Genomic DNA, 26,996 nt, shown 5'->3' on the forward strand with positions numbered 1-26,996 from the left:
CAGAGGCAATCTTATGAGAATTTTAGGGCAGCAGTAGTATTTTATGTTGACAAAAGAGTGGCAGCCTGCAAACATGGAAGACAAGAAGAGAAGCGGATGAGAGAGTCTCCACTCCTAAGTGTCAGTATCCTCAGAAAATTTGCACAACTAAATGTGGCTAAATCTAGAATTTAGCTATGCTGTGTCATTGCTCTTAACCTACACACCTACACTTCTTTTTTTGTTGGCTTTTTTGGCCAAAATGGGGCCAGCTGTGGGCGCGTTTCAACCCCCCTGGCAGACCTAAATTCCCACATCTGTTGAAAACGGCCCCAATAGTTACGTATCCCGAGTGACTCTGACTCTAATATGGCCCCTTTTGCCACACTATACAAAGGTTTTAGTTACTTGCTCTTCTGTGGAGTCTGTGATTGGGGTTTGAGAGGCACTTTTCACTGGTCCTTTATGATCCAGCTTTAAAAAAAGACATTCTCTCCATAATGCATGAGGGGCAGCAGTGGAGATTCACCAACACAGTAGCCAGATGAACAAGAGCCCATAAGGCATCACACCCAAATGCATGTCCAGAGATCGGATTCACTCTCCCATGAACTTACTAAATAGAGCTTACAAAGGAAACCGTGGTAGATGGAGAGAAAGCTCATTTTACATCAAATGTTACAATCAAATATTTTATTTTTATTGCTAGTCTTTTGTGTTTGAAATCCTCATTTCTGTATTAACTGTGATTTTATTTAATTAACTGTGTATTTATGCATTTGCAGGGCATCTGTACCCCTTAACCATCATAAGATATAATAATTATGTAAAATTCTCATGATAAAAGAATAAATAGCTAGAAATACTATTTTAGAACATCTCAACATATCAATGCACATTAATTTCATTCAATTTTTTTTTTAAACAGGCAAGACTTAATCATATTTAGTTACTGTAACACAACTGTTTCATGTTAGCAGGCTAGGACATAAAACAATTGTGTTAAAGTAACTAAATATGATTAAGTAAATGCCAAAAGCAGTTGCATGTTTTTAGTGGAGCAGATAGCCAGTTGGGCATTTGTTCACAGAAAAGCATATAAAATCAAGTTTTTTAAATTAATCACATAGGTTACAGGTGTATTTAATTGCAAAACTAATAAAAATAAAATAAAAATAATGAGAGGTCTTACCAAAATAGAATTAATCAGTTCACATATCTGAGGTAAAGGTAATGAGAATTTATTTAACAAACTCATATCTTTGAATTAAATATTTTCCACATTAAATATTCCTCATCTAATATGGTTTTCTATTTGGTCAAAATGTATTATGTGCATCAATTTGGAAGCTGGATTCTCTGAAAGACTCGCTGTGACCCCATATACCAGATCGCCTCAAGAGTTTGGCAGTAACAGCTGTTGTCTGCCTGAATGCTAATGAAGGCTGCGGGTGGTCAAAGCTGGCCTGCAGCATATGGGGTGTGACAAGGTTAGATTGCAATGAATGTGTGAAACTCAAGGCTGGTTTATGAGTCTGCATCTGCAGGCACCGTGCATCAATATAACATTCCCCTAATAACACACCCGGTCTCAGATAAACAGACACACACATAATTACACAGTGACAGACTCACTCTGAGCCATTCCAAAGCATCCTCTGGAACCAAACACATAAATTAGACTGGAGCTCTAGAGAGCCGACGACAGCAGGTGTTGAAAAAGCCAGACCCCAATCCGCACAAAAGCTAATGGTGCAGTGTCAAACCAAGGGCTGACGTAGGTTTTCTAATGACTGAAGTAAACATAACGACAGATGATGACTGAAGATGCCAAAGAAGTCTGATAAAGCCTAATGATGCTTATACTTTTGTTGTTGCTGTCTACTTTGATGGCAGAGGCAGTCGTATGTGACGCACATGTCGGAAAAATGACGCCGTTAGCATGAAGATGCACACTCTGCCTAGAAAAGGATGGAGGAACTGTGCACAGGTAGAGCTGCAATAAGAGATCAATATGGCAGGCCGCCTACCAAATTAATTAGGTATGTTTTAGTAGCTTTACAATAAAACCATAGCTGAAAAAACTCACTTTTTAACGACTTATTTCCAGCATTCCTAATAACAGAATATATATTCACCATACCTTGGATTTATTTAAATGTGCCAGTGAGCTTCAATCCACACAATATTGTTCTTTTTTATCTTTGCAGATGGTAATTATGTTTTAAAAACCACAGGTGGATTGTAAAATCTAATGTGCATTACTTATAAGATGCTCCAATGGATTTGCTCTTTTATTGAATAAAATGTTTATCCTTTCCAGTCTGCAGCACACATTTACAGCTAGGGTTGGAATGTTCTATATTTTCGTTCACTTAAAATGATAGAAATCCTCCTTACAGAGATATTTTCTCTCAAAGTTGAATTTAGCACATAATAATACCCTGAACAGCATCCTCTACGGCTCAGTGTTTATTAACACATGGTTTCTTGCTGACATGAACCAAAAAGCTGCTGTATGAATAAGCAGAGTACTGAACTAGGGCACTCAGGACCCTGGGATACACTCGGCTTACACGGGTGCTGCTGTTTTCCCTTATTATTTTGATTTTTTTGGAGTTATAAACTTATAAACTTTGCAGCTGCCTGGAGCCTGGATTTTAACAAGCTGACATAAAAGTGACATCAAACTGGTAATGGGATTCCTCAAACACAAAGTGAATAGCTATTCCTTTTATCTTACAGAATATTTGATGCCCACTCCCTTACCGCCTCTGAGGAGATGGGACGTGTCTGTTTGGATCAGGTTCTCTGCTTTCTTTTCTATTTATTCTGTAAGAAAACACACGTCTTTTTCTTATTTATTCCTTTTGTGCAAGAGCCTTAGAAATTACAGTAAAACTCAATCCCTTAGCAAGTATGCCAGAAATATAGACAGGCACATTTTGCATGCTATTCTCTTTTCAAAAATGAATATAAACGAAAATATAACTTTAGAAGAATAATACATAACAGCAAAACCTCAATTCCCTCAAAAATACCATGCCCTTTTTTGAAGAAATTCACCATATTGGCTGAAAGCTGCAAACACAGTAAACTGAAAAACAGCTGACATGCTGGTTGACTCCCCACCAGCAAGTCTAAAAAATAATGTAGAATAAAATAAAGCAGAATTATGAAAAGAGGTCCCTATGTCCTCCAGCAGTATAAGCCTATAGCAGAATAACTATAGAGATAACTCAGTTTAACCTGAGCCACTCTAACTATGAGCTTTATGCTAATGTTTTTATTTTTCTTAATCCACAACCCTCCCCTGGCCTGACCAGTGTGGGTGAACCTCTAGTAGCACTGCTGGCATGCCAGATTTTTCCAATTTTTAAGAATTGATTGGATTCCTTTATGCTATAACCTATACTTATTTATTCTAAGAAAAACTATTTTCTTTGGTCTGCAGGATTATGTTTGTTCATCAAATATTAAGTGGGGTTAAATGGCCAAATGCAGACTCTAATTTTGACTGTAAAGCGGATTTGGACTGAAGTTCGTCAGGATTTTATTTAGTATCTGAGGAAAAAAAGGGGTCTAAATTTATATTGATGTCATTTTGCAGACTTTGTAAACCGTTTATTTTTTTTTTATTCAATGCACACCTCATATTCTGCTGCTCACATTTATTTCCTGGTACTTAAACACCCTTCCTCGTTACTTTAACGTTTATAGTCCACCTACTGTTTCTCTCTAAGTGGATGGAAAGACATTTCCTGCTTCTGCCTGTGCTGGCTTTCATTAAACTTACAGAGAGTGGAGACAGAGAGTTGGAGCTCCCTTTGAGGAAAGGCTGTTAAATAATGCAAATGGTTAAGTAAGCTTGTCGGGACGAACAGTAAAAAAAAAAGCCCCTGGCTCACTGAGCAAAAGCCTGTTAGAGGGGAGGCCGCGTGACTTTCAGCCCTTCAGAGTGCTGCCTTCACTCACAGGGCGACAACAAAACAAGTCAAGGAAGTGTTGAAACATGCTGTGGGGAGGCCACCAGAGCCAGGACCTGGTGTCCTGTGCGTCTGCTTTCTGCTGGTTTATAGATCTGCCTGCCACCACACATCCTCTGCACATCACAGCGTGCTCTCTGAGAGCTAATAAAGTGGTGTTTATAGACCTATACAGATCATTTTAAGGAGAAGAGGTCAGAGCAGTAGGAGGATGACCTTAAAACAGAGGGGGATGAGTGGAAGAATCTGAACATCTAAAGAGTTGGTGCTTATAAATTAAGTAACATCCAAATGCTGTGCAATATTCCTTTCATTGTATAGCATAGGGCTGCCCTCTGCTGGTGATGCTATGTGGCTCATTATCAACTGGTCAAATTTTCTACTAAAAGGCTTTAACATGCTTCATGAAATGTCTTTTTTTTTATGATTCATACCAGGGGCGGTTCTAGGACCAGAGGTTTAGGGGCGCTAAGCACCCAGAGAGCTGTCTGGTCAGATAAGAAGATAATATCACTGTTTTCTACACAGATTTTTAATACTTGTTCAGTGCGTTTTGCTAATAACTGATTCCATCATTCACTAATGCATCGTATCTGAGACGTGTGCCAAAACCATAACAAGCAAGCAAAAATTAAAAAAAATCTATATTAATCAATCAATTTTATTTCTCTGCAAGGCTGCTCGATTAAAAAACGAAATTATGTAGAGAGAGTTACTCAAGTTTCAATGCATTGGTCAAAAATATAGGTTAAATAAAATATGCCTTAAGCCACAAGATAAAAATAGAAATTTTCAAATTATACATAGATTTATTTCAGTTAGAAAAAAAGAGGATCAGAAGTACACTTTAAAGGCACTCATTATTAACTGGATAACAGGATTTATGCTGCAATCGTTAAGGTTGTCTGATCCTCAAGTTAAACTTTATACATAGAAAAAATCTCTAACTATACAATCTAACCAAATGCATACATCTTACGTACTTCTGAGTAAGATACTTATTTCCAGAAATAGTGAAAAACAGATTGACAAATGCTGTCATAAGGCTGATTGTGCAGTAAGATCGCTCTACACCTATGCTTGCTCTGTAACAGGTGGGGAGACGTAACATTAATACAGGATTATTACTTTGGTGTGCAGATGCAGCAGCCAGAGCTTTGTTCAAAATGAAAAGTTAAAAGTGCAAAAGCAGGGTGAAAAGGTTGCACAGAGCAGCTCCTGTTGTTGCCCCATGAGAAACATTTGAATCTTGCGTTGAATTAAAGGAAGAACAGCCTCCGCTCTTCGATTTCTTCGCGTTATCGTCCCTCTCTGCTGTGCAGCGGTTAGACATCAGAAACCAAAGTCCTTGTATGAGCTGAAACTGGTGAGACTGTTTCCATGAGTCCTGTCATCCGGTTCGTTGAGCCAGTCTTTAGTCATCGCCCCAATGTCCAAGACCTGGGGGTTAGTACGCGATGCTGCGAGTCTGACACAAGAGGAAATCATTAGGGGGGAAAGAGAGGAGATTCAAATAAATTAAAATGTCTTTAAAACTAGAAAACTTGGACTAGAAAACAAAAGAAAAATGCATAAATCAATCATCCAGAAATCAGAGTTAGACAAATGTCTGTAGATGGGCCTTGATCTGTCAACTGCAGGTCGAACATTGAGGAATAACCTCTCCTATTTACACATACCCAGTTTGGATAAAAGAAATAAACTGAATTTAATAGAAAGGCCTTAGCAGAGCCATAGCTAAAGTAAAACTATTGCTGAGTCCCTGTTACATTGTTAGTTACATGACAGTCTGAGTATAGTTAATACCAACAACAATGCTAGCAGGTCTGTTTGTAACAATTGCTGTTTACAAGGAAGTCACAGCACTGAATTAATAATGCTACCTGATCTCATGGGAGGCAAAGCAGAGACTGTTGGTGCTGATAAGGATTCACTCACCTCCACTTGCTGAACTCATGATGGCAGGCTTATCTATATTTCGCATTAAATCTTCATCTTGGGGGAAATTAACATTAAGCAATTATGTCCTAGTCTGTTACTTGATGATAAAAGTAATCTAAAGTTAACATTAGACTAAATGAATGTTAATAAACAAGGTTGTCCTTCAAGCCTTCCCTACTAGGTCCATCCTGAAGGGAAATGTCATAGAGGTAGAGTGACTCCCTCACTTTAACACCACAAATAGATTATTTAACTCAAACAAGGTTTTTTTTTCTTTTTAATTTGAGGTGAAAAAGCTGCTTTACAAACACTGCAACATTTGGATATTTCTTAGATTGTGGAAACCTGACGTACCTGATCACCTCAGCTCAACGTTTTTATCAAGATTGAATGTTTATCCAGATTCTCTATAGGTTTATTATTAAGTCTAGAGCTTTAATGTATTATTTTCAGCTGTATTCTCATGTAGATGTGATGGCTGGAAAAACAATTTAGAAATAAGTAAAAATTTCTTAGATTAAGTGTATTTAACCCTTAATTTGATAGGTAAATGAGAAAGTTTGCCAATGGAATGAGTATTTTTACTCTTAAAATAAGATAATTAGATAAAATGCACTTGAAATAAGACAATGCAATTGTGTTTTCTTATTTTAAATGTAAATTGTCTTGTTCCACTGGCAAAAAGGCTCTTTTACCTCCTCAATCCAAGAACAAATGCACTTATTTAAGAAAAATGACTGATCTAGATTGCAATTTTTTTCCAATGAGGACATAATCAGGTCTCAGGAATAAAGCTATCTGGTCTGCAGTTTCTTGTATTAAAAATAAACAGTTCTCTGGTCTATTTTTAATATTCAGTAAAATCTTGACCAACCAAGCAGATGTTTGAGTTTAAAGCTACATTCTCACCTAAAAACATCCAACATCCCTCCATTTCTTATGACCCATTGTAGGTCAAAGTAGGTTGGTCAAGGTTCAACAGCAATGGCGGACGATGGAGGCAAAAATCTAGATAAAAAATTGTGTTTTCTATGACCCAAAATAAACTTTGAGGATATTTTTAGGCTACATCTTTATTCCTAAGACCTCACATTATTTTAATAAAACCGGAGACCTGATTAGTTATTTACTGTGATGTCCTACAATGTCCACTGGATGTAGGATGTCCTTATGTCATGATGGGTTCACTGAAAGCGACCCAAGAATGCAGAACACCACTGACGGACACAAGGATGAAAGTTTAACAGTTTTATTTTGCACAAACACACTGAATATTCTGGTTCAGGTTCGGGGCCTGGATTCTGGTTCACCGGAGTCTGTGTGAGAGACAGTTCAGTTAGCGTTGCCAACAGAGGTTTGACTTCCAGAAGTCTACTGATTGTACCTTGAGGGTTCTTGAGGTTAGCTTAGGGAGAGTCACTGTTGGTTCTGTAGAAGAGTCTATCAGCAGAGTCCGTAGCTGCTTCAGCGTCTCACGTCTACTTAGAACAGACCTTGGCTTTGGGTTACCCAGCTCAAATCCAGAGCTGCTTGGAGGTTCTCTGTGAATCTTCGGGTTTGGCTCAGAGGGTCGGCTCGGCAGGTTAGCTCTTCCAGAGCTTTCACAGAGGAGGCACAGGTTTCCTGGAAAACAGACACAGGGGTTAGAATCCAAGCTGGATTCAAAAGTCATGGATTTACACTGAGGATCTAGGCTTAAGCGCTGACCAACTGGAACAACACTGCGGCGTTGAGGCAAGGTCTGAAGACAGCTTAAGTAGTGGATCCTCTGATGATCTAGACGAGCTGCAGCTGTGCAGGAGGCTCCCTCAGAGGATCCACGGCGGACTCTGCTGGAGAAAGGTGGAATTTCTCCAGCTCCCAACAGTACCCCCCCCCTCAACAACCGCCCCTTGGCGGTCCGGAAGAGGTTGATGGGCAGGAGCGCTAGTACTCCTCGATAAGGGCTGGATCGAGGATGTACGAGCCTGGAACCCACTGGCGATCCTCCGGTCCGTAGCCCTCCCAGTCGACGAGGTACTGCCATCCGCGACCTCGTCGACGGGAGTCCACGATGCGGCGAACCGTGAAGGCCGGATGTCCATCGACCTCCAGGGCGGGTGGTGGGGAGTCGGACAGAGGGCAAAGAGGGCTCGAGGAGACAGGCTTGATCTGGGACACGTGGAAGGTGGGGTGGAACCGGAGGGACTGAGGTAATTGGAGACGGACGGCTGAAGGGTTGATGACTCGGGTGATCCTGTAGAGTCCGATGAATCTAGGGGAGAGTGGAATCGAGTGGACAGCCATACCTCCTGGCCTTCGGTGTACTCGGGGGCGGGACGTCCGGGCGTCTGCGAAGCGCTTAGTCGCTTCTGAAGACTGGTTGAGAGTGGCGATGGTTTCCCTCCAGATCCTTTGGCAACGGCGGATATGATGGTTGACGGACTGCACCGAAATCTCTCTCTCGTCTGCGGGAAAAAGAGGTGGTTGATAGCCGAGACTGACCTGAAATGGGGATTGTCCAGTGGATGCAGATCTGAGGGAGTTATGGGCGTATTCTATCCATGGTAGAAATTGGCTCCAATCCACGGGGTTGTTGGACGTGAGGCAGCGAAGGGTGGATTCCAATTGCTGATTCATGCGTTCAGTCTGACCATTCGATTGGGGGTGGTAACCAGAGGTGAGAGAGGGTTTGCAGCCGAGAGCAGAGCAGAAAGCCTTCCAGACCTGGGAGATGAACTGCGGGCCTCTGTCCGAGAGGATCTCTTGGGGAATGCCGTGTAACCGAAAAACATGCTTGATGAGAAGCTGGGCAGTCTGGAAGGCCGTGGGAAGTTTTCTGAGGGGAATAAGATGGCAGGACTTCGAGAAGCGGTCAACAACGGTGAATATGGTGGACATACCTCGGGAGACAGGTAGACCGGTGACGAAATCAATGGCGATATGGGACCAGGGATGCGAGGGAACAGGAAGTGGTTGAAGCAGGCCAGAAGGAGGTTGGTGTGAGGCTTTGTTACGGGCACATGTGGGACAAGCCAACACATACTCCTTTACGTCCCTGTGGAGAGTGGGCCACCAGAAGCGTCTGGAGATGAGAGCTACAGTTCTACTGACTCCTGGATGAGCAGAGAATTTGGCGGCATGCATCCACTGGATAAGACGGGACCTGACAGAAGATGGAACATATGTACGATTAGATGGACCGTTACCTGGATCGGGTTCAGTGGCCAGGGCTGAGTTGATGAGGTCAGTTATCTCCCAGTTGACCATTTCTACTGTACATGAAGCCGGAAGGACAGGTTCAGGTGTCTCGGGATGATCGACGGAGTAGAGACGAGAGAGAGAATCGGGCTTCACGTTCTTGGATCCGGGTCTGTAGGAGATGATTAGATTGAACCGAGAAAAGAAGATTGACCACCTGGATTGGCGAGGATTAGCTTGTTTTGTTGACTGGATGTAAGCCAGGTTCTTGTGGTCAGTCCAAACAAGAACCGGGTGCTCAGCTCCCTCCAGCCAATGCCTCCATTCCTCCAGTGCCAGTTTAATGGCCAGGAGTTCTCGGTCACCCACATCATAGTTCTGCACAGCGGAAGAAAGCCTACGAGAGAAGAAAGCACAGGGGTGTATCTTCTGATCAGAGTCTAGTCTCTGGGAAAGGACTGCTCCAACACCGGAATCTGAAGCATCCACCTCTAGGATGAATTGCTTAGCTGGATCAGGTTGCATGAGGACTGGTGCTCTGGAAAACAATGACTTTAATTTTTCAAATGCTGCTTGAGCCTCGGGAGTCCACTGAAAACTGCGTTTGACAGAGGTCAGAGAAGTTAACGGAAGGGCGGTCTGGCTGTAGTTTCTGATAAACCGACGATAGAAGTTAGCAAAACCCAAAAACCTTTGTAGTTGTTTGCGGTTCTCTGGAACTGGCCAGTCTAAAACTGCCTTAATCTTGTCCTCAGATGGTTTAACCTGGCCGCCCTCGAGCACAAACCCCAAAAAGGTGACTGATGGTTGATGAAATTCGCACTTCTCGGCTTTCAAGAAACAGTTTATTCTCCAGCAGCCTCTGTAAAACAAGACGGACATGTCTTTTATGTTCATCGAGGTCCTTGGAGTAAATGAGAATGTCATCAATGTACACAAAAACAAATATGTTGAGAAAGTCTCTTAGAACATCGTTAACGAGGGCCTGGAAGCAGGCTGGAGCGTTGGTTAGACCAAAGGGCATAACCAGGTATTCGAATTGGCCCAAGGGTGTTTTGAAGGCAGTTTTCCACTCGTCGCCTTCACGGATCCTAAGGAGATGATAAGCGTTTCTTAAATCCAGTTTAGAAAATACAGTAGCCCCCTGTACGGGCTCAAAAGCAGAGGCGAGAAGAGGCAGTGGGTATTTATTTTTAATAGTGATCTGGTTCAAACCTCGATAGTCAATACAAGGTCTCAGGGAACCATCCTTTTTTCCCACGAAGAAGAATCCGGCGCCAAATGGGGAAGATGAAGGGCGAATTATTCCAGCAGCTAGTGATTCGTTGATGTACTTTTCCATTGTTTCTCTCTCGGGCTTAGAAATGTTATACAATCTACTGCTAGGTAAAGGAGCACCAGGTAGAAGTTCAATGGCACAATCGTATGGTCTGTGTGGAGGTAGGGACGTCGCACTGACCTTACTGAAGACAGGGGCAAGATCATGGTACTCAGAGGGGACTGAAGAAAGGTCAGGAGAGTCCATCTCCCACCCACCTCTAGGAGACCCCACCAAGGGGGCAGCAGAACGAAGGCATGTCTCGTGGCATGAGATGGACCATGATTCCAGGTGACGTTTAGTCCAGTTAATGTGAGGATTATGCTTCTCCAACCATTCGAAACCGAGCACCAGCGGAGAACATGCAGAGGGAAAAACAAAAAATTTTATAGTCTCTCGGTGGTTACCTGACAGAAGTAGCTCGAGGGGCTGAGTTTGGTGGGTAACTTGATGGAGTCTTCTTCCGTCAATAGCGGATACACTGAGAGGCTGAGTCAGAGGAATAGTTTCAATTTGGAGTTGCTGGACGAGGTTAGAATCGATAAGGTTACGTTCACAGCCTGAGTCGATGAATGCAGAGAAGGATAGGCTCTGGTTTGCACAGAAAAGTGTGGCAGGCAGCAACAATTGAGGAGATTTCTTAGTGTTTATTTGGCCCGCCAGACTCCTCAGATCCTCTGGCGGGCCCAGGCTTTTGATTTAGCCGGGCAGGCAGCAATGAAGTGTCCGCTCTCACCACAGTAGATACATAGCTTGCTTAGCAAACGCCTTTGTCTCTCCTCTGGTGTGAGCCTGGTGTGTCCCACCTGCATGGGTTCGACATCTCTTTCGCCCGAATGAGAGGCTTGAACAGGCAACGGTAGAGACTGGGGCTTAGGCCTCTGTATGGGCAGCTGCTCTGTAGAGGGAGAACAAACAGTCACGTTATGTGAGGCAGAATAAAGTGTACTCTGCTTCTTTGAACTGTTTCTGGCTCGAATTCTATTATCTAATCTGATGGAGAGGCAAATTAAATCTTCGAGGGTAGCAGGTTCATCGAGGGTTGCGAGTTCATCTTTAATGTGCTCGTTTAATGCCATGAAAAAGGCTCCTTTCAAGGCGCTTTGGTTCCATCCGGAAGCTGCCGCTTTTACCCAGAAGTTAATAGAAAATTCAGCCACCGAAGAGTTTCCCTGTTTAAGATTGAAAAGAGCTCTAGAATCAATTGTTTGGTCAGTTTCTTGGTTGAATACCTGGGTAAATTCAGAAATGAAATCAGAGTAGTAGCAGTTTAAGCTGTCGTCAGCGGCAAATCTTGCCTGAGCCCATTCCAAGGCTCTTCCTGTTAACTGAGAGAGAATGAAAGTTATCTTCTTGTGATCCGTGGAAAAACAGCCAGGGGAGTTCTGAAAAATCAACCGACATTGAAATAAAAATCCTTTGCAATCTTTCATGTTGCCAGAAAATCTTTCTGGGAGACTAGGACGGAACTCTGATGACGTCACTGCTGGTGACCTCGGAGGAGGAACTGGACCCGGAAATGGTTGTGGTACAGCATTAGCGCTGTTCAGATAATTAGCACAGCTCTGTAGCATTTGGTTATGAGAGTCAACTAGACGGTATAACTCACGGAGCGTTTGGGTTTGTCCCTGAATTTGGGCATCCTGCTCCTCCAGTCGACGGGTGAGGTGATCTGCTGGGCCTTGAGTTTGGCCGCAGTGTTCTGTCATGATGGGTTCACTGAAAGCGACCCAAGAATGCAGAACACCACTGACGGACACAAGGATGAAAGTTTAACAGTTTTATTTTGCACAAACACAGTGAATATTCTGGTTCAGGTTTGGGGCCTGGATTCTGGTTCACCGGAGTCTGTGTGAGAGACAGTTCAGTTAGCGTTGCCAACAGAGGTTTGACTTCCAGAAGTCTACTGATTGTACCTTGAGGGTTCTTGAGGTTAGCTTAGGGAGAGTCACTGTTGGTTCTGTAGAAGAGTCTATCAGCAGAGTCCGTAGCTGCTTCAGCGTCTCACGTCTACTTAGAACAGACCTTGGCTTTGGGTTACCCAGCTCAAATCCAGAGCTGCTTGGAGGTTCTCTGTGAATCTTCGGGTTTGGCTCAGAGGATCGGCTCGGCAGGTTAGCTCTTCCAGAGCTTTCACAGAGGAGGCACAGGTTTCCTGGAAAACAGACACAGGGGTTAGAATCCAAGCTGGATTCAAAAGTCATGGATTTACACTGAGGATCTAGGCTTAAGCGCTGACCTACTGGAACAACACTGCGGCGTTGAGGCAAGGTCTGAAGACAGCTTAAGTAGTGGATCCTCTGATGATCTAGACGAGCTGCAGCTGTGCAGGAGGCTCCCTCAGAGGATCCACGGCGGACTCTGCTGGAGAAAGGTGGAATTTCTCCAGCTCCCAACACCTTCTTTCTCTATCAGGAGTCTGGGACATTCAGACCTTTCGATATATATATATATACAGTGGGGCAAAAAAGTATTTAGTCAGCCACCAATAGTGCAAGTTCTCCCACTTAAAAAGATGAGAGAGGCCGGTAATTTACATCATAGATATACCTCAACTATGAGAGACAAAATGAGAAAAAAAATCCAGAAAATCACATTGTCTGATTTTTAAAGAATTTATTTTCAAAATACGGTGGAAAATAAGTATTTGGTCAATAACAAAAGTTCATCTCAATACTTTTATATACCCTTTGTTGGCAATGACAGAGATCAAACGTTTTCTGTAAGTCTTCACAAGGTTTTCACACACTGTTGCTGGTATTTTGGCCCATTCCTCCATGCAGATCTCCTCTAGAGCAGTGATGTTCTGGGGCTGTCACTGGGCAACACGGACTTTCAACTCCCTCCAAAGATTTTCTATGGGGTTGAGATCTGGAGACTGGCTAGGCCACTCCAGGACCTTGAAATGCTTCTTACGAAGCCACTCCTTCTTTACCCGGGCGGTGTGTTTGGGATCATTGTCATGCTGAAAGTCCCAGCCACGTTTCATCTTCAATGTCCTTGCTGATGGAAGGAGGTTTTCACTCAAAATTTGACGATACAGGGCCCCATTCATTCTTTCCTTCACACGGATCAGTCGTCCTGGTCCCTTAGCAGAAAAACAGCCCCAAAGCATGATGTTTCCACCCCCATGCTTCACTGTAGGTATGGTGTTCTTTGGATGCAACTCAGCATTCTCTCTCCTCCAAACACGACGAGTAGAGTTTTTACCAAAAAGTTCTATTTTGGTTTCATCTGACCATATGATATTCTCCCAGTCATCGTCTGGATCATCCAAATGTTCTCTAGCAAACTTGAGACGGGCCTTGACATGTACTGGCTTAAGCAGGGGGACACGTCTGGCACTGCAGGATTTGAGTCCCTGGCGGCGTAGTGTGTTACTGATGGTAGCCTTTGTTACTTTGGTCCCAGCTCTCTGCAGGTCATTCACTAGGTCCCCCCCGTATGGTTCTGGGATTTTTACTCACCGATCTTGTGATCATTTTGACCCCACGGGGTGAGATCATGCGTGGAGCCCCAGATCGAGGAAGATTATCAGTGGTCTTGTATGTTTTCCATTTTCTAATAATTGATCCCACAGTTGATTTCTTCACACCAAGCTGTTTACCTATTGCAGATTCAGACTTACCAGCCTGGTGCAGGTCTGTAATTTTGTTTTGGGTGTCCTTTGACAGCTCTCTAGTTTTGGCCATGGTGGAGTTTAGAGTGTGACTGTTTGAGGTTGTGGACAGGTGTCTTTTATACTGATAACGGGTTCAAACAGGTGCCATTAATGAAGGTAACGAGTGGAGGAGTGGCCTCTTACAGAAGAAGTTCCAGGTCTGTGAGAGCCAGAAATCTTGCTTGTTTGTAACTGACCAAATACTTATTTTCCACCATATTTTGCAAATAAATTCTTTAAAAATAAGACGATGTGATTTTCTGGATTTTTTTTTTCTCATTTTGTCTCTCATAGTTGAGGTATATCTATGATGAAAATTACCAGCCTCTCTCATCTTTTTAAGTGGGAGAACTTGCACTATTGGTGGCTGACTAAATACTTTTTTGTCCCACTGTATATATATATATAAACATACACTATATTGCCAAAAGTATTTGCTCACCCATCCAAATTATTGGAATCAGGTGTTCCAATCACTTCCATGGCCACAGGTGTATAAATTCAAGCACCTAGGCATGCAGACTGTTTTTACAAACATTTGTGAAAGAATGGGTCGCTCTCAGGAGCTCAGTGAATTCCAGCGTGGAACTGTGATAGGATGCCACCTGTGCAACAAATCCAGTCGTGAAATTTCCTCGCTCCTAAATATTCCACAGTCAACTGTCAGCTGTATTATAAGAAAATGGAAGTGTTTGGGAACGACAGCAACTCAGCCACGAAGTGGTAGGCCACGTAAACTGACGGAGCGGGGTCAGCGGATGCTGACGCGCATAGTGCGAAGAGGTCGCCAACTTTCTGCAGAGTCAATCACTACAGACCTCCAAACTTCATGTGGCCTTCAGATTAGCTCAAGAACAGTGCGCAGAGAGCTTCATGGAATGGGTTTCCATGGTCGAGCAGCTGCATCCAAGCCATACATCACCAAGTGCAATGCAAAGCGTCGGATGCGGTGGTGTAAAGCACGCCGCCACTGGACTCTAGAGCAGTGGAGACGCGTTCTCTGGAGTGACGAATCGCGCTTCTCCATCTGGCAATCTGATGGACGGGTCTGGGTTTGGCGGTTGCCAGGAGAACGGTACTTGTCTGACTGCATTGTGCCAAGTGTAAAGTTTGGTGGAGGGGGGATTATGGTGTGGGGTTGTTTTTCAGGAGCTGGGCTTGGCCCCTTAGTTCCAGTGAAAGGAACTCTGAATGCTTCAGCATACCAAGAGATTTTGGACAATTCCATGCTCCCAACTTTGTGGGAACAGTTTGGAGCTGGCCCCTTCCTCTTCCAACATGACTGTGCACCAGTGCACAAAGCAAGGTCCATAAAGACATGGATGACAGAGTCTGGTGTGGATGAACTTGACTGGCCTGCACAGAGTCCTGACCTCAACCCGATAGAACACCTTTGGGATGAATTAGAGCGGAGACTGAGAGCCAGGCCTTCTCGTCCAACATCAGTGTGCGACCTCACAAATGCGCTTCTGGAAGAATGGTCAAAAATTCCCATAAACACACTCCTAAACCTTGTGGACAGCCTTCCCAGAAGAGTTGAAGCTGTTCTAGCTGCAAAGGGTGGACCGACGTCATATTGAACCCTATGGATTAGGAACGGGATGTCACTTAAGCTCATATGTGAGTCAAGGCAGGTGAGCAAATACTTTTGGCAATATAGTGAATATATATATATGTATATATATATATATATATATATATATATATATATATATATGTTTGGACTACTGCCGTCTTTTTTCTGTAATTTAATCACAAGGAGAAATTAACTTGATTTTGTTTTATTTGCCTAAACAGAGCAGGAAAATTACTCTTTACATAGAAAATTCTGCAAAGAGACAGAAAATTAATTAAAATAATCCCACTGAACGTTTTAAAAACCAGCCTCGGAGCCTCTGAGAGCACTCGGAGTGCCTCCTTAAATAGTTTTTTTTTTTTTTTTTATTGTTTCCTAGTTGTGTTTTTTATCTTTGTAATGTAAGTTTCACTGTCTAATGAATAAAATAGATTTACAGCAGGGGTCTTCAATTTTTTCTAGGCCAAGGACCCCCAAACTGATGGCTAGATGGAGCAGGGACCCCCTAACTATATATATATTGTATGAAATTGTGTTATATCAAACTGGTCCTATAGTCACTCTATTACAGATGGAGTGATGTAACGAAAGTAATTTCTCCCTGGGATTATTAAAGTATTTCTGACTCCTCCTTGATGGGACAGGTGTTGTGAATGAAACGGTGCCCAGCTTGAAAGAGCTCCTGTGTGTTGCTGAATGTGTGCATTGAAGACTGAAAGACATCTTCTGCCTCCATTTATCTGTTTACTGCAGTGTGTTGGATTCATTTTAATGTGAATTTAAAGACAATTCAATTAGTGGAAAAAATTGCAGAGGGGGAATATTAAAAAAAGGAAATATAAACAAAAACTTTTTTGACCCGCATGCAGTACCTCCGTGGACCCTCTAGGGGTGGCGGATCCCCTTTTGAAGACCTCCACCTTACAGGATTAGACAGGACCTCATTTTTCAGAACATTTCCTCTAAGTTAGACTAGAAATGCAACGATCCGACAGCTGGATCGTATATTGGCTGCAGTATCGACTAATTAGCTGGATCGGATAATGGTGATTTGATATTTGAATTATTCCTTTTTGCTCCTTATTTGTTAACAAATGATATTAAGTAAATTGATATCTACGTTAATTTGATATCTTTTTTTTTTTTACAATGTTTATGTCAAGGCTAAAGCCTTCGTTCACATGACAAGGTATACGGTTCATTTGTTCAACAGTTGAATCGAATCAGTATCAGCAGATAAGCTCAGCACAGCTGTTGGTATTAGACGGGAATAAACTGTGATTCTCTAATTTAGACACAGGATTTTTTTAAAGGGTTTGGCATTGATTTAATTGGGTTTTTTTTTAACATCCCATCAACCAATCAGAATTAATGTTAGATGCAATTAGCTTCAGCTATGGGAATAAAACTAACCTGTGTGTTTTAAAGTGAGTTATCTACTGTTACATTTTTTTAGCCACACTATATCATTATTAGTCATCTACTGTAATCCACCGAGGTCCTGAAAGGCAAGTAAGAAAAAAAAATCTGAATAAGAAAAGTTGTTAGATTTTTAGTTTTGTTTGCCCTGAAAGGCAAAGGTAAAATATTTAGATAAGAAAAACACGACCTTCACATATGGCTGTTTTTATGGATAGTTAGAGGCCTGGTTTCCAAGAATCTTTATCCCAATTTCTAAATTTCCTTTTTGCAAAGTATATCAAGAAACAGTGGATCTAAAAAAAATGATGTATTTGTCGGCCATGCTCTCTGGTTTTCATATCGACCTTGTATATTTATATGAGCAATGGCGAAGGAATTACAGTGGTGATCATGGATATTTCTAAGACATCATGTCTGCTCTTTCTAAGGATCAAAACTGTGTTTCCCAAATAAGCTTAAACCTTGCTGCCTGTGAATGCTTATTATAACTTCTTAATATAAAGACAGCTCCACTGGCTCCCCGTACAGTTCCGCATTCTCTATGAAATTATCATGGTGACATTCAAGGCACTTCACCACCTTGCCCCCCCATATCTGTCAGACCTCCTGCATGTTCCCACCCCCTCCCGTGCTCTTAGATCCTCATCTGCTTTGCACCTGTCTGTCCCCTCCGCCCGTCTCACCACCATGGGGAGCAGAGCATTCAGCCGCTCTGCCCCCCGCCTCTGGAACTCTCTACCACCCCAACTTAGAAACACAGACTCAATTCTCCATTTTAAAATGCAACTCAAAACCCATCTGTTCAAGATTGCTTATTCTCTTAAATATCAATTTCACTGTCACAGCCTCTGTATTTTTTAAATGCTTTTAAATGTTTTTATTTTTATTTTTTCTGACACTGTTTTTATGCTTTTGTACGGTGACCTTGAGTGCCCAGAAAGGCAGCTTTTTAAATAAAATGTATTATTATTATTATTATTATAAAAATAGACATAGGTACAAGCAACAATTCAAATATTAATGCTTTAATGAATATATTTGCTTATATTTCAGTTGTAACAGCTAGATGAAAAATTACTGAAAATTAAACTTAATTTTTTTTTCTAAAAAATTAGGACATTGATTCTTGGAAACATAGCCTCTGTCCAGGTGAATAACACAGTCTGTGTTTTTATTTTGCCCATAGTGTCAAAATAAAGGATAAATAAAAAACATTAAAGTATTTTCCTTTTATTTTCTTTATTTCCACTTGCCTTTAGGGTAAGAAAAAATACTCCCTTTTAAGGGAAAAACAACTTCTTGTTGTTCAGAATTGTTCTTACCAAGATTTTTCCTTTTTCACTTTGCCCTTTAGGGTAGAAAGACAATCAACAACAATATCATCCAATGAAATATTGCAATATTGGATTACACCCTTACTAGTTGCTACATGCAAGTATTTAAGGCTGTGGGATGCAAGAGAAGATAAAGATTTGTTTCCATAGTTACCAAAGGATTTTGCGCATACGGGAACTGAACTTTGAAGTAAAACATCAATCAGGCAATTGAAGCTCAGCACATGATTTATGGGTTAAAATGATGGAAATCATTGTTATTTTAACTGAGACAAAAACATGAGAAACACGAGGAACCCTGGGAGATGTTTGTTTTAGCAGCATTTTCAGGTTCGGTTTAAATGGCATGTGGGAAAAATTTGTTTCTTCCTGATCAGCTTGTGTGTGAGAACAGGAAGTAGTTGAGTTTCCATCTCATTGGTCATTTCTTTCATCGCGCTATAAAGCCTTAAGGCAATAAAGATTGAACTTTAGTTTAAATGTCAAATTACATTCCCCACTGTGTTTTCAGCATCTAAACCCTGGTCATATGTTCTGTTGGAATGTGACTCGGATTTGATACAAACATCAATCTAAGGATAATAATGTTACAAAAACAACACATTCGGTTTACTGGGATTAAATGTGCGCTTTTAGACAAGCCACTCAATCACAGGAAACGTTTAACAATAAATAAAGGGGTGATGTAGTTCCTGAAGGCAGCTCACACATTGATCATAAGATAAGCAGTATGTTACAACCGCAAAATTCAGAGTATGTTGTTAGGATTTATGATCAAAGGAAATTTTTTTTTTTTTTTTACCAAATAATCTGAAAAGTGTGTCCTGAATCAATGAAAACTTCTCTTTGAACCACCTTTAGCTGATTTCACATGCAAATCTTTTGGGAGATGCATCAATCAGCCCGTCAACTAGCTGATTATTTTTGTCTGTTCCTCTCTAAACATATCAACCCCAATCAGGTTGGTGAACATTTCAAATAAGAGTTTTCAGTTTTACTACAGTTTCTTAGATGGAGTGAGAGTTCACTGGAAAAAAAATCCAAATCTAAAAAGGTAATCTTTTCCTAGAATTTGTGCATTTTTTCTTAAATTGTGGAAGTAAGTGAGACACTTTGCAATGGAAGAACACAATTTACATTTAAAACAAGAAAAGAAACTATTGCTTTGTCTTATTTCAAGTGCATCTTATCTAATTATCTCATTTTAGGAGTAAAATACTAATTCCATTGGAAATGATCTTATTTACCTACTGAAATTAAGGGTAAATAAACTTAATATAAAATGTGTTTACTTATTTCTAGGTTTTTTTTGCACTGTGGGGGTTTCTAACACACCAATGCTACTCAGAAGTTTTTAACCCCCTCAAACGAATGTGGGATCTTCAAGTACCACCATAATATCGGACAATGAACTATAGCAATATATGTGTATTTTGCAGCAGTAATTGTTTGTGAGACAAAGATCTTTTTTCTTTATGTATCTGAAAACTGTTTATTAGGGCTTTACTTCCACAACTACACATATTTTATGTTTAATGACAGTACTGTACTTGTTCAAAAAACTAATCATTTTAACTGCTTTGTTGAAAATGACTTTAGTGAACAGAATAACAGGAATAAGGAAAAGTATATCTGAGTCATTAACAAGTGTAAGAACATGGCAGGAGGATTTTAATCAGAAGCTAATGAGGTGGATGTGAGTGACTGCATATTAACTGGCTCATAACAAAAGCCACAAAAGGAATAAATTACATTTATGCTTGAAAGTTTACATCCCCTTTCATTAAAGAAAGTTATACATTTACCCTAGTAATTTAAAAACCACCAAGCTGAAATATCTTAAAAAAGGACCAAAAGATAATTTTGTAAAGAAAAATATTTATTCTGAATTTTATTATAATTTTTTTAATCATTTTACTTTATTGGCAGCTGATTTTTTTTGGACGTGTATGTAAATTTTCAAGCACAACTGCATCTAAAAAATAAATGAAGAGAAATCACAGAAAATCAAAACACTAATATTTAAAAATATATGTTTCTAATTAAATACAACTCTAGAGTTCTATAAAATGCCTTGAGCTCTCTGCATACCAGCAGGGGGGGCTAGTGTAATGATACTGGTATGTGCAGCACTGTTTGAGAAAGACTTATCTAGACTACATCCATTGTGACTTGCTGCCTGTTTAGTGACATCATAGCGCTGGGAGGTGAACCCCTGCCCCAGTTTTCATGCTTGAACATCCCTTAATAAGAATTATTTCACTATTGCTCCCTTTTAACCTGCAGCATGCTTGCAAGAGAAAAACTTTATCTAATGTATGATGCTGCCACCTGTGGCTCTGGGGATTTCACTTTTCTTTGCAGATTAAGATTTGCATCCAGGTCTCAAAAGTTTGTATTTTTTTCCTCATCTGACGATGAGGGGACTTTTTTTTTTTTTTTTTTTAGGATCGTCACCTACATGCATGCTTAATGACAAAAGCGTCGGACTTGCTTTCATCAGCTGGTTTTTAAGCCGTAAACAGATTCTTCATCTGAACAGTGGATCTTTGTGGCTCCCCTAAAGACACCACAGACTTCCAGCAATTACCTACAGTTAAATAATATTGGAAACCAAACTGAAATTACACTTGGTAGATTTCATTAGTAGCGTAAGTATCAAAGTAGCTGCAGAGGAGGAAAGGAAGAAAAAAAGGTTTCTGCTCTTTAGTCTATATAAACCTTTTATAAGGACCGTGAATAGGGCCAAACTTATATGAAAATGAAGGTCAATTTACAGAGGCTGAGCGAGGCTTTGGTGAGGACTTAGCAAGGCGTCAAATTTTGGTGCCATCTAAAAATGTGGAAATTTGTCATTATTTTCAAAACCTCGTGGATTAATTTCGTATATTATAGATTAGGCCTCCAGGTGGACAGTTGACAGTGAGTTTTTCTGTGACTATCTTTTAATGGAGGTTTTACTCACCAGTTCACCTTCTTGTACTTTTGTTTTTGACATTTGTAGAAATGTTTTCAATCTGCTTTCACCAGAGATTCTGACATAGTGTCTATGTTTAACTAAGGAATGACTCACCACACTATAAAAACCTCTCTAACCTCCCTGCTTGTTCTCTTGTGTTCTTTGGTTTCCATGATTGTGTTTGTTCACTAATAATCTCCAGTTACCCTGGACCTTCACACATGAGCTGGATTTATACTGAGATTAAATCACTTCCAACTGGATTCTGTTCACCAATAACCTGCCTTCTTATGGCATTAGATTGAGCTGGATTTTATTTAGGGGTATCATAATAAAATGCACTTCAGAGTTAACAGATTTCTATTTGCTAAAAGATAAAAATATAACTATCATTCCACTTAACAGATAAATACTTCATGTACATGCATCAGAGCTTGTGGTTGTAATAAGACATAATGTGATAAAGACCAAGAAACTTTAAAGGGGTCGTGGAATGCAAAACCGAGTTTACATTGTCATAGATGAATAACGATAGTTCAGTGGGTGAAATGGACGTACAGAGAAGTTCAAAACCCATCAAAACCTCCTTTTTCTGCAAATCTCACAATTCTAAACTTCCACCATAAAATGGGCGAATTCAAACAAAGCCCAGAGTTGACTCAACTCAGGAGGATGAAGTGTCGACTGCTGGATCGCGCCACGAGCCACGAGCCACCTGTCCTCAGCTGGAGGAGGGGGGCTGGGGGGGGCGGTAAGGCAGGCGGGGGGTAAGCACGGGGCCACCTGTGTCCAGTCTATTGTCACTGGGTCGGGTTCAGTCGCTCCGTCCCCCGCTGGCTCCCTGCCCCCGTCCGCCGGGGTTCCTGGACCAGCCCCGAAGCTGATGGCTCGGTTCGAATGCCCGGTGTGTTTCGACTACGTACTGCCCTGTAGTCGACCAAAATCCCGACTTTAAAAAATTCCCCCCCAAATTTTTTTTAGATATGAAAGAAGGACACCCTACCATCTCAACAATTTAATGTTTCAGTGATTGAGTGCTGTCGCTATGATGCAACTTTGCTCAGCAGCTTCGCTTGTTGTAAACCCACCAATCAGCGCACAGCTCATCTAAATATTCATCAGCATACCTTAAAAGGGAGAAAACCTGTCGTTTTATTCTAGTGCTTTTAACCAGGCTTGCATTAGGGCTCATAGAACAGCAAATATGCCATTTTCAGCCCAACCAATGTTACACACCCTATTCAAAGACCTTAAGGACCAGCACCAAATACCCTATAGAATCATTCTACGACCCCTTTAAAATCATCATCGTCTTTTTTCAAATAAAAACAATTTATCCCTCAGAGTCTGAACAAAACATAAAGGAGCTAAATCTAACTACTAGCACATTTCATTGACTCATAGACAGTTCTATTAGGTTTGGTAGTGATTGAATAAAACAGAATCATGTTAGGTTAGTGATTAAGACTACCACACTATAGCTTATGATTGACTGTGATGCTCTACTTTACCTGCAAATGAACCAAAGCTATCCAGAGCAGAGCTGGAGACACAAAGACACAGCAGATTGAGCACAGCACACTAATAACATGCTTTGTTGTCCTAATTGTTAAACCTCTTTCAACAAAACTGCCTGTTATTGTTTAAAATTTGTGGAGAAAATAGAGAATTGTGAGGTTTCCATGTTGCAGTTCACAGAAATCGTCAGCAGGTGGCAGCCTGAAGCCAAGCAGGACGGAGAAGTGTGAGTAAAACTGATTTGAGAAGCTAAATTTCATAATGGGGGAGGAAAAAATCATGCTAAGAAGCTGCAGCAAGAATCACCATGGATTAATTTTGAATAAATAAAAAGCTTCACAGCTAATATCTCACCTGGAAAAAGCTTCGTCCAAACCGTCTTCAACTTCCTGAAAGACCAAAATGATCAGGATTAAATATGGTTTCTTCTCATTTATAGTTTCTTTAATTAACTTTATGCCTCAATTTCCCTGAGAAATCTGCACTTATTTTCAAATAGCCTTCAAAGTAGCAAATAATTTAAGAATCAAACTGAAATCAGGATGAACAACAGAAACACAGATGGCACAGTGGAAGAAGACCATACCGAGGCAGGGCTGTTGTTGGTCTGGGAGGAGCCCTGGTTAGCCAGCTGATCCTGGTCTGTATTCCCATTATTCTCCACAACCAACTTCACACCACACTCCAGGTCCAAAAGAATTTCTGTGGTTGCATCTGATCCAGAGGAAAAAGAAACCGCTCTCATTAGGCACCCTTATGTTTCCGTCCCCGGAATGGTTGTGTGTTACTGTATCAGGACAGAGTCAGCTGCTTTTGTGGTAGTGTTACTTTTCCAGGATCTACTGAACCATAAAACCTTCTTGGGCGGAAAGTTCAATGTAGCCACTAAAGTGCTCCAAAAGGTCAAGTAATCAACAATGTTACATCTACTCCAAGCAAACAGCATGCTGAGGTGAATGAAACTTCATTAGTACAGACTGAACGTCTGCATAGAGTAGCTATTTTAGGGACTTTCCCAAAATATTTGAATGTTGCCTGTATAAAAACAGTAGTAGTGTAATTAAAATGTGGCGTATATGACTTTATTTTAATGTATGACATTTTTGAGCATGTTAAACAAAAAAACAAAAAACAAAAAAAAACTGGCAGAACTGAAGGACAGGTTAATCATTCTACAGTATCAGATGCAGAGGGAATCAAATTAGTTGGTTCTATCTTACTGTTTCCTTTCAGGCTCCCTAAACTGTTGGACCTCTCGGAGAGGGAACTGCTGCTGGCATCTCCTGCAGATCCAGACTTTACTCTCTCCCCTTTCTCTACACAAAAAAATAATAATAAAAAATCAAGACACCAATCATAAGGAGCATCCAGATCTGCCATCATCAGACTCAATGTGCTTTAAGCAGAACCAGAGCAGGAAAAAAAGGATTACGTTTGGCCCACCTTCTTTTGCCACCTGCCAGAGCTCAAAGGCTACAGTGAATGCCTGGGCGACTGTAAGAGCCACTGCCTGTGCCTGAAGGAAACAGGAGAGGGAAGAAGAAAATGGCAGAATTGAAGCCCCTTATATAATTGCTGAGTAACGTTTCACTTGTTGAACGTTTCACTTGAATTTTGAGAGTTTCCTATTAGAGACGCCGGCCATGGCTTTAACAATGGAAGAAGATCTTGGAAGCACCTTCATTTTTGGCTTCCTTCAAAGACTATTAGAGTCAACTTAGCACTAGCTGGGCCAAATCCCAAATCTTCAATGACCTTCAGTGAACCCAGGTCTAATGTAATTGATCACATTACTTACAGTTACTCCACAAATAATTGTGCAAACACTCTGGATGCCTGTTTTTAATTAGTTGATTGGTGAACAAATACTTTGTTAGAACTAACCAGACCAAAGAGTCTGTAGCAACACCTCCCAGCATACACACCAGAACAGAATGACAGCAAAGATGATAACAGACCCGTGAGAGCAACGTCCAATGCTCCTCTGTAGCTTATGGTTTGAAAGCACCCCATGTTTGAACATTAACAGTTGGTTAAGTTGAAAGCTTGCTCAGGCCTGCTAAGTTGGCTCAACTACTTCATGCTCTGACTTTATGTCCCGCTGTTTAAACTTGCTGTTTATTGATCTCTGTATGAATATGTGATGTTTCCATCTGCGCCTAGAAGTCCCAAAAATTGTAGATAAAAGCCTTCAGCTGATCCAAAAATGCTGCAGCCAGAGTTCTGATTAAAATTAAGAAGAGAGATCAGCTAAAAATCTAAACAATGAGGTAAATTAAGATAATGATAATTATAATAAGGACAATTCACTAGTTTTACCTTAATTATTTGATTTGGATGATATTGATTAGAATAAATAATTAAATATTTTTTCCTCTTGCTCTTCTCCTCAACAAAATTTTTATAATCAAACAAGCAAACTGCACTATTTTTTGCATTAAAGCTTGTGTCTTTTCCACCACTCCGCATTCACGTTCTGTGGTGACTTGCTCTTGTGTGGTGCTTTGGTTTTCCACTCAAAGTTTCGCAGCAGCATCCGGAGTCCTGGAACTAGATCTGCTGCTTTGTTGTCTGAATGGAAGGAGCAGCTATAAATAATCCATTGTGTTAGGAGAAAAAAAAGCAATGACGAAGTAACTCCCTGGAGTTCAGCACTAAGCCCCTCTTAGCCAAAGGCTGTGATGCCCAGCCTCTGTGCATTAACACAGCCTGATCGCCCACTCAGCTGCTGGTCACCTCATCAAAGTCCATCTTTTTCTACATCAAAAACAGTATTACACTAATATGTCTGGTTTAAGAGTGCAGGAAACTGAGTAGGCCATCAGCTGGGGTTATAATAATTTCCTGAATAAACGCCAACTACTAGTAAGGAAGTCTGTAATATCATGATCTAATGAAAAAAAAAGGAATATAAGAATAGAAGATGTAAAGGTTAATTAGAATGACTTTCTGACACAAAAGCAGAGTCTTTTAGGATTGGTGGTAGAAATGTTTTTCTTATACGTGTTTTATTATCCTCTACAAGTGTTTTTTTTTTTTTATTCCTCTTCTGCAAAATGTTTCTGTCTTGATTCTTGAGCCTAACAGGTTAAAACTATGGAGTGCATTTTGTTCCATCATTTTCTCAAGCTTCTTTTTTTTTTCTTTTACAAAGTTTTTTTTCACTTTATTGTTTCAATTTTTTGTACCACTTTCATTTTTTTAAGTTTCACTTTCAAAATGTCTCTTTCTCGGAATGCTTATTACAAATTTAATTTCCCTGAAATTGAGTTTCACAGATCAAATTCTCTTTCATTCAAGGCAAGTACAATGTTATTGCTAACAAGCATGCAGATAAACAGAAATGTGTCTTTACTCCTCATTCTTAAAAAAAAAAAAAACAATACTCAGAATTGAAGATAATGTGATCTGTAACATGCAATTTGGAAAGAATGCAATTTGTTAAAATTACATTTAAAAAAACAAAAAAACACGTGAAAATATCAAATCTGTAAAAAACTAAAACTGAAAACAATTATACTTGAACACATATTTGAAAGCATAAAATCTCACAAAAACAGTCAAGTTTAGGCTTGTCCCGATCCGATCCACGTATCGGATCGGGACGCCGATATTGGCGAAAAATGCGTATCGGCAAAGCATGTAAAATGCCGATCCAGACTGCCGATCCAGTTTTAAAAAAAAAATCTGGTCCGTATTTTCCAGTTTCGCCGATTGAAACGATCCATTCCACTATTTTGCGCCAGTGTTCCCGTTTTGCATTTTTATTAAAACTTACAGTAATATAGCACCTTTGACTGTTTACGGTTTTACTGTTCACTGTGCAATTTCAGATTGCTATTCGTAATTTTGTCCAGTTTGTGTTTATCTCTTAATAAACAGGTACGTTTGTTGTTACCAATCATTGTGTTTTATTCAATCTCACCTAATTCAGCTGGCTAGATGTTATCAAGAGTACTAAAACCCTTTTCAACATGAGTCTTACAACTAAGGCTAAATACTTTAACTTAAACTTAAATACATGCTCGGATAGGCTGGTATCGGCCAGTATCGGTATCGGAAGTCCAAAAACAATATCGGTATCGGATCGGAAGTGCAAAAACCTGGATCGGGACATCTCTA

At 40.6% G+C, this 26,996-nt stretch overlaps 1 protein-coding gene across 4 annotated transcripts in view; it reads right to left on the reverse strand.

Moving 5' to 3' along the window:
• Positions 1-4,754: 4,754 nt before the first annotated feature.
• ldlrap1a (low density lipoprotein receptor adaptor protein 1a) overlaps positions 4,755-26,996 on the reverse strand; it is a 41,588-nt gene continuing 19,346 nt past the window's right edge. For 2 of the 4 annotated variants that reach the window (XM_038299781.1, XM_038299785.1), the window contains exons 5-9: positions 24,318-24,390; positions 24,098-24,190; positions 23,461-23,591; positions 23,229-23,263; positions 4,755-5,433 (exon numbers count right to left, since the gene is read on the reverse strand). In XM_038299781.1, coding sequence (XP_038155709.1) covers positions 5,298-5,433; positions 23,229-23,263; positions 23,461-23,591; positions 24,098-24,190; positions 24,318-24,390 — 468 coding nt within the window. In that variant the 3' untranslated portion in view covers positions 4,755-5,297. Of the gene's footprint in view, positions 5,434-22,867; positions 22,900-23,228; positions 23,264-23,460; positions 23,592-24,094; positions 24,191-24,317; positions 24,391-26,996 lie in introns of all 4 variants that reach the window. The other 2 variants (XM_038299784.1, XM_038299783.1) reach the window with 2 other exon arrangements.

This window comes from Cyprinodon tularosa, unplaced genomic scaffold (assembly GCF_016077235.1).
Source record: "Cyprinodon tularosa strain WSP-4 unplaced genomic scaffold, ASM1607723v1 ctg435, whole genome shotgun sequence".
Taxonomy (NCBI): Eukaryota; Metazoa; Chordata; class Actinopteri; order Cyprinodontiformes; family Cyprinodontidae; genus Cyprinodon; species Cyprinodon tularosa.